Below are 16,834 nucleotides of genomic sequence, written 5' to 3'. Positions count from 1 at the left end.
TCCTTTACAGGCAAAGCCTTGGCTCTCAGGAGCACAGGAACCCCGCTTCCCCCTGCTGAAGACCGACAGTGGTCCTCTCCTTCCCGAATTCACTCAGAATGTATGGCCTTATCACCTGGCCTCAATTTTTTTTTTTAAGGATACCCTGGTCTGTTCTCTAGTTGTCTTGCCTTCTGTGTTCATGTCTCCCACAGTACTGGATACACAGGAGATACTTCCTAAATACATGTAAAATAAAAAGGAAACAGAGACTCGAAAGGAAAAAAACAAACAAACAGTAAAGCTTTCATGTTCCTCTCCCCACCCAGGGAAGTGCTGAAAGGGTTAAGTTTTTTGACTCTAATGATGAAACCCAAGATACAGACAGACACAAACAGTCAATCGGCAAGTAGCGTCATGTACAATATGTTCTTCTTACAATAACAATCAAATTTACAAACAAATTAGCTGTGGAGTCTGAAGGACATTTTGTAGTTCTCACACTGGGCCTTCATCTCCCGCTGATAGATGACTTTGACTGGAAATTGAAACCTGGAAGTGGTTAAACATTCTGTGTATTCACAAGTGCCATTTCCAAAATTGAGGCTTCAGAGAGGAGATGCAAGAAAGGGTCGACGGAAACTCAGAGCAATTATGCCTGTTATTAAGATGAGGTAGTGGCAATTACACAGCAGACTCAGAGAGAGTGTGTACGTGCTGATTGCTTGGAGGGAGCCTGCAAGAACAAACTTTTATAGCACCCATCAGGCCTTGGGCCTCTAGAGGCCATACAGATTTTCAGCCACTCTGTCAGTGTGCTTTTGGACAGAGCTTATGGCCCCAGGAACCATCTTGGAAGGGATACATGCTTGTTTTCTTAATGAGCTTGAATGAAACTCTTATATAACACAATGGCTTCATTTGCTGTTTCTTTCCTCTAGGATAACCATTTTCAAGCTTCTTGGTGTCAGGACCCCTTTGCACTCCTAAAAATTATCAGGGACCTCAAAGAACTTTTCTGTCTGTGGGCTTTATCTATAAATATTTGCCTTATTGGAAATTCAAACGGTGGAGGTGTCTGGCTGGCTCACTCAGCCGGTAGAGTGGGTGACTCTTGATCTCGGGGTTGTGAGTTCGAGCCCCACAATGGGTGTAGAGGTTACTTAAAAATAAAATCCTTAAAAAAAGAAATTAAAATTTTACTTTTTAAAATTTTTAATTTTATTTATTTATTCATGAGACACAGGCAGAGGGAGAAGCAAGCTCCATGCAGGGATCCCGACATGGGACTTGATCCCTGGTCTCCAGGATTACACCCTGGGCCAAAGGCAGGCAGTCAACCGCTGAGTCACCCAGAGACCCCCCCCCCCGATCTTTTTTTAACACAAAGATATGCTAGCCACAGCTACCCTCTAAACAACTACACTGTACACTCATGAGAAAGTATAAAAGGGGGATCCCTGGGTGGCTTAGCGGTTTAGTGCCTGCCTTTGGCCCAGGATGTGGTCCTGGAGTCCCGGGATTGAGTCCCATGTCGGGCTCCCTGCATGGGGCCTGCTTCTCCCTCTGCCTGTGTCTCTGCCTCTCTCTCTCTCTCTGTGTCTCTCATGAATAAATAAATAAAATCTTAAAAAAAAGAAAAGAAAAGAAAGTATAAAAGGCGAATAGTATTATTAAAAAAAATAGTTTGACCTCACACACTTCCTTGAAAGAGTCCCAGGGATCCCCAAAGTGCACGAACCAAAAGGGGAATACCATATGTTCCTCAATCCTAAGATACCATGGGTCATAAGACATAGCATCAGTTTGACAACTTTGGGTGGTAGGGGAGAAATGCTCCATTAAATATATGCAGTGATTTTTTTTAAAGATTTTATTTATTCATGAGAGACACAGAGAGGCAGAGACCCAGGGAGAGGGATAAGTAGGCTCCCTGTAGGGAGCCCGATATGGGACTCCATCCCAGGACCCTGAGATCACAACCTGAGCCGAAGGCAGACACTCAACCACTGAGCCACCCAGGTGCCCCTGTATGCAGTGATTAATAAGACACATTCTCACTCCGGAGAAGTTAAAATATGAAAGAAATAGCAAATACACTTCTTAAGATTGAGGAAATATGGCAATTCCCACTAACCTCAGTGGATCTCTGGAAACCCAGATTTACTGACTCACACATGTTGATGAAAAATAGTTTTTCTTACAGCCTATTTGTATTTCATAATTTTTAAATGCTTTCATGAACTGAAAATGTTACAATCAATGAGACACTAATGTTTTCATTCAACAAACAAATTTGCCAACTGTAATACCAGATAGTAGGAATACAATAATGAAAGAGACCTCATCCCTGCCCTTGAGAACTCACAGACCTAGTACAAGACATAGGAAGGCAAACATATATTTATAGTGTAAAAAAGACGCATTGGATCTGAATGAGTCATGAAGCTGGAAGCAGCTTGAAGTACCCAAAGATGGGGCACTGGGTATTCAAGAATGCTTGAGGTTAACCACTATGTTTAAGTAATTGGTCATCCTCTTCACAAAGGGCTGCCCTAGTGGACTTTGCCATATGTGTCAGTCACTTTCAGACATTATTTCAATTTAATTTAATTTTGCAAACACTGGTGATCTATCCAGAGACATAGAACTAGAAATTTGTTAGAACAGTTTGACCGTAATGGTATAGTCAGTAACACTGGTCAGGAAGAAAACCTAACAGAACATTTTCGTCATTGCGATTAGATTAAGCTGAGAGAAACAGAAACCCAACCCCCCAACATAACGGTGACATAAGCACAACTAGCAGCCAGACTAGATGTATAGTGCAGGACTACGATGGCAGCTCCATGAGATCATCTGGGACCCAGGTGTGTGCCATCCCAACACATAGCTTCTGTTTTCGTGGACACCTCATGGTCCAAGACATCTGCTAAAATTCTCAACCAATATATTCATATTGCAGAACAGTAGGAAGGGCAAAGAGGCTCCTTCCAGTTGGGTCAGCTCTCCTCATGCAGCCATTGAAAGCATCAATTTAAAAGTTTGGATTCTTGGATCCCTGGGTGGCGCAGCGGTTTGGCGCCTGCCTTTGGCTCAGGGCGTGATCCTGGAGACCCGGGATTGAATCCCATGTCGGGCTCCCAATGCATGGAGCCTGCTCCTCCCTCTGCCTGTGTCTCTGCCTTTCTCTCTCTCTGTGTGACTATCGTAAATAAATAAAAAAAATAAAATAAAATAAAAGTTTGGATTCTTAAAAAAAAAGGGGGGGGTGCCTAGGTGGCTCAGTGAGTTAAGCATCTGACTTTTGATTTCAGCTCAGGCCATGATCTCAGAGTTGTGAGATCGAGGCCTCTGTCTGGCTCCACACTGGGCTTGGAGCCTGCTGAAGATTCTCTCTTTCCCTCTCCCTCTGCCCCTCCTCTGCTTCTCTCTCTCTCTCTCTCTCTCTCTCAAAAAATAATAATAATAATAAAAATAAATGAATACAAATGTGGATACTTCCATACTTCTCTGACATCTTATTGCCTTGAACTATATCACATAGCTACAGAGAATTGCAAATAAGACTGGAACATCTTCTGTTGTAGATAGCAATGTGTCCAGATTTAAAAAAAAATAAAATAGGAGGCGGTGCCTGGGTAGCTCAGTCGGTTAAGCATCTGCCTTTGGCTCAGGTCATGATCCCAGGGTCCTGGGACTCAGCCCCACATCTGGCTCCCTGCTCAGTGGGGAGCCTGCTTCTCCTTCTCCCGTTCCCTCTGCTTGTGTTTTCTCTCTCTCTCTCTCTCAATCCCTGTCAAATAAATAAATAAATAATCTTCCTTTAAAAATTGGGGATTTACTACTAAGGAAGAAAGAGTAAATGGATGATCGAGTAGGCCTAGAACTAGTAGTCTCTGCCACAGGCATCTTACTAACCATAAATTTAACATTTTGTTTTGACCCTGATACTGTCTAAGCTGCTTCAAATTTATAAAAGCCATCTAGAGAAAGTTTGGTTTTCTGCAGTAGGAAAGCAAAATGACACCTCTCAGAATGATGGCCCCTATTGATCTTGCTTTTAAAAAGTAGAAATTATTAGCACATGAAATACACCAGGAGTGCCTTGAAGCTTTTTGCTGTTTGTTTTTTGCTTTGCTTTGTTCCCCTACTACCAAAATGTTTTAAGAACATTGGACTAGCTGTAATTTTAATCTGTGGGTTCTGCAGCACAATGATTCTAAAGATCAGTCCCACTGTAACTCTTGATTAGAATGATCCTGACTATTCATCTGCAGTGAATAATGTGACTTAAATGCCCGTTTTTTTGATTGGGCAGCTATGAAGACAGACTGTGCTGATGCATTTGACCAAAGGTTGAGAGGTTCCTCAAACTCTCCAGCTGCTATTCAGAGAAACACAAGAGTGTGGATCTGAGAAAATGGGAAATAATTTGCCGGTTGACAAGTCCATGTAATCCTGGTGTATTTCATCTTCTAATAATTTCCACTTTTTAAAAGGAAGATCAATAAGAGCCGTCACTCTCAAAGGTGTCATCCTGCTTTCCAACTGCAGAAAAGCAAACTTTCTCCAGACGGCTTTTTCCCTCTTTTATAAATTTGAAGAAGCTCAGACAGTATCAGTGTCAAGAAATGAGAAGGCCATTTGAAAACTGACAAAAAGTGATGCTAACAATCTGGAGTTGTCAGCTTTTGGAAGCATGGGGAAACCTAACGTGGAGTTGGCAGGACACCTGGCACAGAGCACTCAGTCCCGTCACTGGATCTTCCCCAGGGCTGGCATACTACGGAACAGATAATCATACATTTCCTGGAAATTCCTACTGAAGAGGCCTCAGAGATCACAATCAAACAGTCGTTTTTCAAATGAGCCATAAGGCTGAAAATGTAAAGAATGGAGATTAGAAGTGTCATGTTTGGAATGGGAAGACAGGGCCTTTTGGGAAACCACTGGTTTCTGCAGCATAAACTTCGGGAAAAGAAGTTATTAGCACTTGGTGGCAATTGTAAAGCATAGTAGCAGGCATGCTATATGTTTTTGAGGCTTTTTCATGACAGTTGATTTCTTGAAATGGATAGAATGAAACAGAAATAGTCTACCACTCTGTGTCACCAGCAACCCCTTGTGGATGCTGGAAAATGAAGGAAATGAAGTCAGCACAAGAGTGTAAGCCCTGTGGAGGCAGGACCCAGTCTGTCTTGGTTAGACTGGCTCCCTAGTGCCTAGCATAGTGCCTAAAAATGGGATAAATAGATATTTTTTGGCAGAAGACAGGAAAAATAATTAAAGTAGCATGTTCTGCCCTTGGAATTGTACCAAGAATCCTGTTACAAATAACAGCGGGGAATCCAAGTAATAAGCTAGAATATTAGCTGTGAAATTGGCTGACAGATGTATGTGAAATAATATACCCCCATATAAGCCACATTTCTTGGAGGACACATAGCTTAGAAGGATTCCTAAGGAATGGAATAAATGAACAGAGGGAAAATGGCCGATGGCATAGAAGCAGAAGGAATTTTGAAAGACCATGACTACTATATAATTGCACTCCAAAGTTCATGAGGTAACAAAGAAGCAGGACACTGCAATAGTCAGACAGGGACCAGAAGACATACAAGCATGTTCCATAATAAAAAATAAGTAGCAACCCTTTATAGAGCTCTTTTTATGTACCAGGCACTATACTAAGTGCTCTATGTGGATTTTTTTCAATTCCTATAATAAATGTTTGAGAGAAAATATTGTTCCCGTACTCAATTTCTAGATGAGGAAACCAAGGCTCAGACAGGTTAACTGACTTGCGCCAACATCACAGAGCTAGCAAATAAGAGACAAAATTTAACCCAGGAAGTCTTAACTCCAGAGCCTGAGCTCCCAACCCCTTCGTTCTTCTACATCTGAACCTTTTCTTTTTTTTTTTTTTATAAATTAATTTTTATTGGTGTTCAATTTACCAACATACAGAATAACACCCAGTGCTCATCCCGTCAAGTGTCCCCCTCCGTGCCCGTCACCCATTCACCCCCACCCCCCGCCCTCCTCCCCTTCCACCACCCCTAGTTCATTTCCCAGAGTCAGAACCTTTTCTTATGGAGAGAGTACGTAGCTTTCATCAGATTCTCAAAGGGCTTAAAAAAAAAAAACAAAAGGTATGAGAAGCAGTGTTCCAGACTCTGAGCACCATGAAGGCAAGCACTAGACTTGTCTAGATCGACCCTCAGATAGTTGTCAGCTGCTTGGCTGGATGGCTATATTGATACGTGAATGTCTGTGACTAGCTGGCCTCCCAGTCGGCTCTCCTGCATTCGTCTGGTCTCCCCCTAGCCTGCCCCCAAACTTCAGCCTAGGTGATGTTTCTAAAATACTAATCTGACCATGTCAGCCCCCCAGCTGTGAGTATATTCATAGACTCCTCAACCAGAGTTTAAGTCCTCAATCCTTAGCACACACAGCCCTCCATGATTTAGTCCAGTGGTTCCCCACAATGGACAGTTTTGGCCCTCAGGGCACATTCGGCTAGGACATTTTGAGTTGTCACAGTTCACAGGGAGGTACTACTGACATCTTGTGACTCAAAGCCAGAGACACTACTAAATAGCTCATGGTGCACAGGACAGCCCCCACAAAAAAGAGTGATCTGGCCCAGATGACAATCATGCCTCAATGCAGAAACTTATACCTAGCCCCTGGCAAACATTTAAACTTCCTTTACCAGCACTATATGCCTTACTTTGACTTTATGCTCTAGGAACCCAGACCCATGTTATTTCCCCCCATCCCATGTGGTTTCATCTTCCTATTTTCATTTGCTCTTTTCCCTCTGCTGAAATCACTCCTCCCACTTGACTTCATCTCAGTGCCTTAGCTTCATCCTTCAAGATGAAGCTGACGTTTACCTTCTGGAAGTTATTGCCCCCAAACTCCCTCTCCGTGTTCCCATGTCAGTCTGGACATACGTCTGTCATAGCACTTTAGCCACATTATATTGAAATGAGCTGCTTCTGGATCTGCCGTCCCCCACTTGACTGTGAGCTAATCAAGGGCAGAGACCTATTTTCTTTTCCTTGATAATAGTTTGTGATACAGAGTAGGCACCCACAATGCACTGAACCAAAAGATGACAAGTGACAGAGACAACGAGGAATCACTCAAGTTCTAATAAGCTTTGACCTTCTCAGCCAAAGAGAATAACCCTTAGAGGGATTCAAATGAGGTAAAGGGGATGCCAGAATTGGTGAGGAGAACATGAAGAAATGCATCCACTCTTCCAGCTGAAGAATCAAATGGCATTGGGGCTATGAGCACATATCTAAAAATGGGGATGTCAGTCGTTTCTTTCTCGAGTGATTGCTCTAAGTATATAAAGTCATAATCCATGCAAAGAGCCTGACACATAGGAAGCACTCAATAAACAGTAGTTACTTTTATTAAAGGCTCAGATGAGCGAGCCTGTAATTTTATAGATGTTATTGATTAGAATCAGTTCAAAGGAAGGGGAAGCACTTATTTATACAATAAGTCAATTTAAAGAAAAATATTAAGTCAATGGTAGTGCACGTGGTGGACGGGAAGGGCAAAATTCATAAGGATGTTATGTGGACAAGTAGTATCACTGTCTCAATCCACGCAGTGACTCTAACAGAGAGACTATTGCTAGCCTCTCTTCCTTGATGCAGCTGAGGAAACCAGACACTCATAGAAGATACCTCATTTGCCTAGGGTGACACACAGTACAGGAAGGAACTGGCCTTCAAACTGTTTAGAAAGAGCCCAAGTATCCAAGGTATGGTCTGCATCTACAGTGTGGGGTTAAGTTTTGACTGAGGAAATTCTAGCTTAAGTCAAACTGAGGGCTCATATTTAAATACTGCTTTTACACATGGATTTTCCCCCATAGGACTCTGCTGCTTTATATACTGTTACCTTCGGTCAAAATTAGCTGGATCTTTAAACCAACCATGGAACTGGCTGACCTGAGAGTCAAGTCCCTTCAAGGCAGATTTTCAATTAGCAGAGGAAGACACAGTGCTGTCAAGGCTTGACATCCAGACCAAGCTCTCCTTCCTGCTCAGGGTTATTTCTCAGGGAATGTTGTTAGGAGAGGGGCACATTCCCCGAGCTGGCAGCTACACCAATGACCTTTAATACTGGTTTAGCATAAATATATTTTGACATTTCAAACAAATTAATGTATTTTTACAAGGTGGGGCAACCACCACAAATTAGGCCAAATGGTTTGCCTGTAGGCCAAGTCACCAGGCAGAGATTCCAGAGCTTCCCTCCTGCTCCTACATCTCTTTCTGCTCCCACCTCCAAAAGAAATGTTTATTTCTCCCCAGAAACCACTTGGGCAAATGCCAGCAACCCTCAGGGATTAACCTTAGCCCTACCTTGGTAACATACAATCCTAGGGTCTCACTGCAACCAACAGATGCTAATTCTGACTGCCAGAATCAGCTCAAGGACCCGGTTCCATATGTTATGTTGTGTGTTATGGAAATGCCTTGGTAGTAAATATAGTGTTTCTATTGTGTGGGTATAAAGCACCAGTTCCTTGAAAAATTACCTGGAAATGGGAGTATTTAACGTGAGAAGGATATAAAAGGAACTGACAACCTAAGGGAGGTGAAAAGGTCCAGGTTCTTAAAAGGCAGACCTTGGACTACTAAGTAGCCACACATCTTTCATTTGAGCAGATTTCATAGACAAGCTGCCCAGCCAAATCAAATGGGAATTAAAGGGATTCTGTGTAGCTAGTATAGAAAGTGTTTCAGAAGCACGAAGGCCACTTTAGTCACAGGAAACTGCCAGAGGGTGACTTATTTGATGGAAAAGAAAACAAACAGACACAATAGCTGGTGTATTTTTGAGGCAATATTAAATCTAATAAACATGACACCAATAGTATTGACTTAAGTCGGGTTGGGGGAGTTGGAGAATTTAACAGCTTATCTTCCAACCACCAGCCTTTATCTCAGAGGCAGCTTTGACAGCAGAGAACAGAGTCCAAAACATGTCCTTCTCTGACTCCTGCCAGGTGTGTGCTGTCCCTGGCCTCTGCCCTGGCCTCAGCTCTCAGAGTGGAGATAATTAGAACGTCATTTCTGCCAGCTTTGTTTTTTCTGGGTCACTGACTTCAGACTCGATCAAAATAGGAGTGCTGTACTGAAATAATTCATTTCCTCTTCCTCAGCCAGCCCCAAGTTATTTCCTGGGGGACTGTGCTCCATAGGACCAGTGCACGCAGCCAGCTGCTGTATAGGAGCGATAGAGTGTGTGGAGGGCCAAAGCGAGGAGTTGGCACCCTCCGCAGCAGCAGGCCCGCACTCTCCCTCTCGGTGGCAGGGCCCTGACAGGCACAGGCCTCAGACAGACGTGCTGAGGAACACATCACAGCAAACTGCTCGGGGAGCTGTTAAAGCTGGTGTTTAATGTTTATCCAATGGCCTCAGTCTGAAAGGCTCTGTAGAACATGCATAACACAGCTCCGCTTTATACTCCATTAGCATTCAAATTCCTAGCTGCCCAGAGGCATATGGTACTGACCAGGGAAGGCCAGCCTTTGTGGAGGTTGAGGGCACGCAGAGAGACACGGGGGCAGAATGAGGTTGCTGGGTGTCTGGGAGACACTCTCAGAAACAGGGACAAAGAGCCCCAAGTGGTACGAGAGGGAAGGCCAAAGACAACCTTTGCCCATGTTACAACATCACCAGCTGCCCTCCATTATGAGGCGACATGAGAGGGAAGGCCTACCTCAGACTGGCCTTTGTCTGCTTCATTACTGATGGAGTGGAAGGCCTCTTCCTGCTAGGGATGGAGTGGGCTTCCCAGTGCAATGGCAGACCAGATCTTGTTTTCAGACTTTTGGACTCAGTGAGAAAAACGAAAGTTTCCTTGGGCTTTCACTCAAGGCAAGAAGAGTAGCCACATTACTGCTACTATTTTGGCCAGGAATGGGCCAGATTGGACTGCCTTTGTCCAACCTAAGAGAAGAGCAATAAAGTATAGGATAACTGACTGGTGGGGTGAAGAGTACATGGAACACAGTTTTCTGAGAAAGTGTCCAGTGATAAATAGCTATGAGGGGATGTCAAGGCAGATATTGGGCTGACCACTGTGTCCAGGAAGGAACTAGAATGGGGCCGTGTTTGGTTGGCCTGTGTGTTCGTCCCCAGGTGCCTAGCACAGCATGTGGCACAAGATACAATACACACACACACACACACACACACAGACACACACACACACACACACACGCCAGTCCTTTTTCTTCTAACTGCCCTTAACACATCTTAAATCCATCTTCTTCTCTCCATCCCCACTGCTACCATCCTAATTCAGGCACTATCATCCCCCACATGGACCACTGCTCGAGTCTCCTAATGTGGGCCTGCCTCTTCTCCCATCTCCTTTTCCAGTATTGTCTCAACAGCAGCCAATGTGATTCCTCTGTGTCACACTCCTACTTCAAGCCCTTTAGTGGTTTCTCACAGCCATCCGAATAAAGCTGGACATGCGCACCCTCCCTTACCTGATGTATTAGTGTGATAGGGCTTCTGTAACAAAACACCACAGGGCCGCCTGAGTGGAGCAGTCAGTTGAGCGTCTGACTCTTGGTTTTGGCTCAGGTGGTGATCTTGGGGTCATGAGATCAAGCCCTGTATCCGGCTCCCCACTCAGTGTGGAGTCTGCTTGAGATTCTCTCCACCCCCTCTGCCCCTCCCACTCATTCTCTCCCTCTCTCTCTCTCTCAAATAAATAAATAAGTCTTTAAAAAATACCACAGACTGGATACTCTACAAAAGAAATGTATTTTCTCACAGTTCTGGAGGCTACAAGCTCAAAATCAAGGTGTTCGTAGCTTTGGTTTCTCCTGAGGCCTCTTTCTTTGGCTTGCAGGTGACTATCCTCTTACTGTGTGCTCATGTGGGCTTTTTCTCTATGCCAGAAAAAGGAGATGTGGAGTGAACCAGGTCAGGCTAGGGGGCAGGGCATTGCAACTTAGGATCCCACATCACCAGCTGATAAATTGTGCCTGAGTGTTCCACAAGATGGACGTTAGGTCTGTGTTAATGGAAGATCCTGTCCCAAAAGGTTGCTGTTAGAGTAAAATCCAGTTTCTCTGGCACTGTGTTTTCCAGAAGTCTTTATGACTTTCTCTTCCATGTATCTACAGGAGAGTGACAGAGATCTGTATGTCCTAGTGACACGGAAGTCCTAGAGCATTGGTCCCCAAACTTGAGTGTGCATCAGAAGATGATGGAAGGCTCATTAAAACACAGATTAGGGGCAGCCCTGGTGGCTCAGCAGTTTAGCACCTGCCTTCAGCCCAGGGCGTGATCCTGGAGTCCCGGGATCGAGTCCCACGTCAGGCTCCCTCCATGGAGCCTGTTCCTCCCTCTGCCTGTGTCTCTGCCTCTCTCTGTCTCTCTGCCTCTGTCTCTGTCTCTGTCTGTCTGTCTCTCTCTCTCTGTCTCTCAAGAATAAATAAATAAAATATTTAAAACACACACACACAGATGACTGGTTGCCCACTCCCAGAGGTTCTAATTCAATAGGTCTATGTTGGGGTCTGAGAATTTACATTTCTAACAAGTTCCCAGGCGATGCTGTTGCTGCTCATCTGGAGACCACACTCCGAAAAACACTGCTCTAGTCCTTCTGGAATTATGGAAAATGACTTGACATTATGTTGGAAATGGTATGAATGATAAATGTGTTTCCCAGAACATTCGATCAACCACCACCTCCAACTTGGCCACACCACACCAATGTTGCTGAAATTCATGAGACGAGGGAACCAATAAGCCGATTTTTCTTTCAAGTTAAAACTGCCCCTGGAAAGATATTGTAACCTAATGGTGTGTGTTCTGCTCTTTTTGCAGGTGCGATTAGAGTGGCCAACAGACCTTGCAGTCAATCCCATGGACAATTCATTGTATGTCTTGGATAACAACATTGTGCTGCAAATTTCTGAGAACAGGCGCGTGCGGATCATTGCAGGGCGCCCCATTCACTGCCAGGTTCCAGGCATCGATCATTTCTTGGTCAGCAAGGTGGCAGTTCACTCCACTCTGGAGTCAGCTAGGGCCATCAGCATCTCCCACAGCGGGCTGCTCTTCATAGCTGAAACAGATGAGAGGAAAGTAAACCGCATTCAGCAAGTCACCACCAACGGAGAGATCTCCATCATAGCTGGTGCCCCTACTGACTGTGACTGCAAAATTGATCCCAACTGTGACTGTTTTTCAGGTATGACCTTTTTAGCGATTCAGCAGCTCCCTCTCTCTGTTTCCAAAAGAAAAACGCATATCAGAAAAGTCAAAAGGAAAACCAAAGTGTTATTTGTGAGCATTAGTATGAGCGAGTAGAGAAAGCGATGGGTTGAGGTCACATGGCTTAGTATCTGGTCCATTGTTCTGCAACCAACTGACCAAGTGACCCAGGGAAAGCCACAAAACCTCCTCATGACTTGCTTACCTCATCTGGTAGAAATGTTACTTGTCTCAATTATATCACCTTGCTGTATTGAGGATAAGCTACTATCATAAAAGTTTGATACTCCTAGGAAGTTAAAATCAGGGGCACGCTCAGTGGTCGAGTGTTTGGCTCAGGTCATGATCCTGGGGTCCTGGAATTGAGTCCCACATCAGGCAGGGAGTCTGTTTCTCCCTCTGCCTATGTCTCTGCCTCTCTGTCTGTGTCTCTCATGAATAAATAAAATCTTTTTTAAAAAAAAAGTTAAAATCACTATATGAATGTAAGATCATGATACTATTTCTACTTTGGAGAAAAGGAAACACAATAAAACCTGCCTTTACTGATTTAGCTAAGGGTAAAATGACTTCCCCTAAGTGACTTGTTTCCAAATTAATAGTGCTTGCTATTTGAAACCCAAAGAGGGATGCATGGGTGGCTCAGTCTGTTAAGTGTTCAACTCTTGGTATCAGCTCAGGTCTTGAGTTCAAGTTCTGCATTGGGATCCACATTGGGCATGGAGCCTACTAAGAAAAAAAAAGAAAGAAAGAAAAAAAAACAAAGAGACTATAGCAGACTGCATTGAAGATACACAGGCAAAATAAAATCCCACAGTAGAGGGTTCTCAGGGCATCAGTGTGCTACACTGTTTTAAAAATATCCAAAATTTTCTTCCTAGCAAATAGTACCCTTTACTTCCAACTGAAATATATATATTTAAAAAAGAGTCTTTTCCCCAAAACGTGGAGTAGATATTCCAGATAGCAAACACTCCTCTAAATGTCAATAGATAACATTTATTGCTGGGATGTGGAAATCCCTCCATGCTAACTGCAGTCCTATTAAACTGCTCATCCAGGCCCAAAAGATTCTCTTAACCTTTGCCTTTTCTTGGGCCGGAGGAATCAAGAATGAGCAAATTGGTGGATATGACTTTTGATCAATATTTCCAATGTTTTCCTGGACAATTAGTTTTATACTTATTTTGCTAATTTATATCTTTCATTCAAAGAAAATCTAATGTTTATTCCAGTTATCAAATTTGATGTTCTGAATCATTGTTGCACTTACAGACTTAGTGTACTTTGATAATGTGACAATGGGAATTAGCCAAAGAAAGGTCCTCTAGGCACAGTATCATCGGAAAGTCCTAAGGTAGACCCACAGCACTGACAGGCATAAATCCCAGGAACTCTTGGCCACATTTTGTGTGGCTTCCATTATTTGCTGTTTTTGTATCTTGTGATGCAATAGATACTGAACAGCAGGATTGAGGATTTCTCAAAATTGGTGTTAACCGAGATAATTGCATCTCACTGTCTTCCCTGGTACTGACTCAAGAATTCTGAATAAGTTTCAAATTTGTAAAGGGAAGGGTATACAGAGGATATTGGTTCACCAATTGTTCCTTTTCAAATGATTTTTTTCTTTTAGAGATTTTATTTTTAAGTAATCTCTGTACCCAATGTGGGGCTCAGACCCACAACCTGAGATCAAAAGTCACATGCTCCACTGACCAAGCCAGCCAGGCACTCCTAAAATGATTCTTGACACACAGTGATTTCTGTATATGGTTACGTGCTTATAAATGCTTGTGATGACAATTATTAAAATCATGGTCTTTCTTTCATAGGTGATGGTGGCTATGCCAAAGATGCAAAGATGAAGGCCCCTTCCTCCTTAGCAGTGTCACCTGATGGTACCCTATATGTCGCAGACCTTGGGAACGTTCGAATTCGTACCATTAGCAGAAACCAAGCCCACCTGAATGACATGAACCTTTATGAGATTGCTTCACCTGCTGACCAGGAGCTCTATCAGTTCACTGTCAATGGAACCCACCTGCACACCTTGAACTTGATAACAAGGGACTACGTATATAACTTCACCTACAATGCCGAAGGTGACTTAGGTGCAGTTACCAGCAGCAATGGCAACTCTGTGCACATTCGCCGTGATGCAGGTGGGATGCCCCTGTGGCTTGTGGTGCCTGGCGGGCAGGTGTACTGGCTGACCATAAGCAGCAACGGAGTTCTGAAAAGAGTGTCAGCCCAAGGCTATAATCTGGCCTTGATGACCTATCCAGGAAACACGGGGCTTCTGGCTACCAAAAGTAATGAAAATGGATGGACAACTGTTTACGAGTAAGTTTCTCATTCTCAACATAGGCTTTGTTAGGCTTTTATTTGACATTGTATTATGGTGGGAAAATGGCTTAGTAATTGCTGGGTGTTGCATGCTATTTTCTCCTAAGAAACACAATTAAAAAAAAATAGAGTCAAGGAGAAAATTTTACCCAACTCCTAGGGTTCAAACCCATTCCTCCAGAGCAGTTTTGCAGAGCATAATAATAAAAACATAGACTGAATGAAGAATCAGGTGTGGCACTGTGGGAGACAGGAATGATCTAGAAGCCCAAGTACTCAGGAAATTTACAGCATAGCTGGGAAAACAAGGTAAAATTTCATTTAAATAACAAAACTAAGAAAATGGTTCTAAAGCAACAAAGAGGCAGTGTAGCTTAACTAGTATTTATTGATCCCTGTGGGTTTTAATGAATGAATAAATGAATGTGTGCCCAGCCTAGCTCAGCCCAACTCAGTATAAGTTGCTGTGGGAGATAATAGAAGTTAGAATATAAGAAGTGGACCCTGGAAAGCAAGTGTGAACGGGAGAGGCTGCACTCCATTGGCTGCTTCCATTAAACATAGAGCCAGACACTCCCATACAGGCTTGGGCTTCCTCAGTTTCCCTGCATAAGTCAAAGAATCTGGCACACACTGGCATTCACAGACTGGATCTGTAATGACTTTGTTTAACTGGGAATTAACACAGGGTGTGTCTGACAGCAAGCTACTAGGAAGTGTCATGACACGGAAAGAGACCATTGTCCTTGCCTTTTCAAGCATGGACAACCTTGTTTGCAGGTCAACTCATTTAGAAAGCTAGTCTGCCAACACTTGGCAAGCATCCTTTCCACAAAAGGGAATTGCTGAATTTTTAACCAGTTTACTGAGGGAAGATAATCTATGGAATCTGAACCCAGAGTTTGAAATGGCATTAAAGTGGAAAAGTGTGACAAGTGGAAATGTTAAGTATGAAGGGTTCCCAGTGTGACTATTCTGTGAGGATGCAGAGAATATGAAGAGGATATGTCCAATCTCATGAAAGCCTCCTGAGGAAAGGGACAAAACAATTGGCCTTCACATTTTGGATCATTTCCCAAAGAAATGCCACTTACACAAAAAAGCTGGACAGCTATTTTAGTTTCACTTAGAAACATGTATTCAGTTGTTTCTATTACAAGCCTTACTCTATTTTTTGAAAAATTTCTTACATCTTAATAACAGTAATAAAAGCCACTGTTCACTGAAGCTTTACTACGTGCCAAGTAGCAGGCTAAGTGATTTACATACATTATTTTATTAGATTCCCCCAAATAACAACATGGGATAGGTGCTCCTGGTATGCCATTTTGTGAATGAGGAAACTGAGGCACAGAATGGTTAATTTGTTCTGATTCACACAGATGTCCAGGATTCAAACTCCCAAGTCTGACTCAAGAGCCCCAATTTTTAAATATACCACCCTGAAGAAAGATCAAGTTTCTAATGAGAATATATTTTTCAAAAATTCCCATACACAAAGATAAACTCAAAATGGATGAAAGATCTAAATGTGAGACAAGATTCCATCAAAATCCCAGAGAAGAACTCAGGCAACACCCTTTTTGAACTTGGCCACAGTAACCGGAGAAGGACAAACAGTGTATGTTCTCATTCATTTGGGGAATATGAATAATAGCGAAAGGGAATATATGGGAAGGGAGAAGAAATGTGTGAGAAATATCAGAAAGGGAGACAGAACATAAAGACTTCTAACTCTGGGAAATGAACTAGGGGTGGTGGAGGGGGAGGAGGGTGGGGGGTGGGGGTGAATGGGTGACGGGCACTGAGGGGTACACTTGACGGGATGAGCACTGGGTGTTATTCTGTATGTTGGTAAATTGAACACCAATAAAAATTAATTTATAATAAAAAAAAAATTCATGCAACATCATACCACAGCTAAAATTAGGCAACTATTTTGAAAGCTAACAGTTGACTTCAGTCAAGCAACAAGAAATGGCTGAAGTATTAACTAGTTTTCAGAATAACCAGTTCAACCATTCATTCATTTAGTCATCAATTCATCATACTGTATACTTGACAGAGATACAATTTATTTGTCAATTATACTTCAACAAAACTAGAGGGGAAAAAAGCAAAAGTAACTAGTTCATTTATTTAGTCAACAGATATTTACTGAGCACTTACTCTGTGCTAGGCAGTATTCGGATACTGGGGATACAGCTGTGAACAAAACAGATAAA

At 43.0% G+C, this 16,834-nt stretch overlaps 1 protein-coding gene across 3 annotated transcripts in view; it reads left to right on the top strand.

Annotated features, from left to right (window-relative positions):
• TENM1 (teneurin transmembrane protein 1) overlaps positions 1-16,834 on the top strand; it is a 575,853-nt gene that overhangs the window by 519,205 nt on the left and 39,814 nt on the right. For all 3 annotated transcript variants that reach the window (XM_055338409.1, XM_055338410.1, XM_055338408.1), the window contains 2 exons: positions 11,871-12,237; positions 14,096-14,606. In XM_055338409.1, the coding sequence (XP_055194384.1) occupies positions 11,871-12,237; positions 14,096-14,606 (878 nt within the window). The remainder of the gene's footprint in view (positions 1-11,870; positions 12,238-14,095; positions 14,607-16,834) is intronic.

The sequence above is a fragment of the Nyctereutes procyonoides genome, unplaced genomic scaffold, assembly GCF_905146905.1.
Source record: "Nyctereutes procyonoides isolate TBG_1078 unplaced genomic scaffold, NYPRO_anot_genome, whole genome shotgun sequence".
NCBI classification, from domain to species: domain Eukaryota; kingdom Metazoa; phylum Chordata; class Mammalia; order Carnivora; family Canidae; genus Nyctereutes; species Nyctereutes procyonoides.
This window is presented reverse-complemented; position numbering and strand designations above follow the sequence as displayed.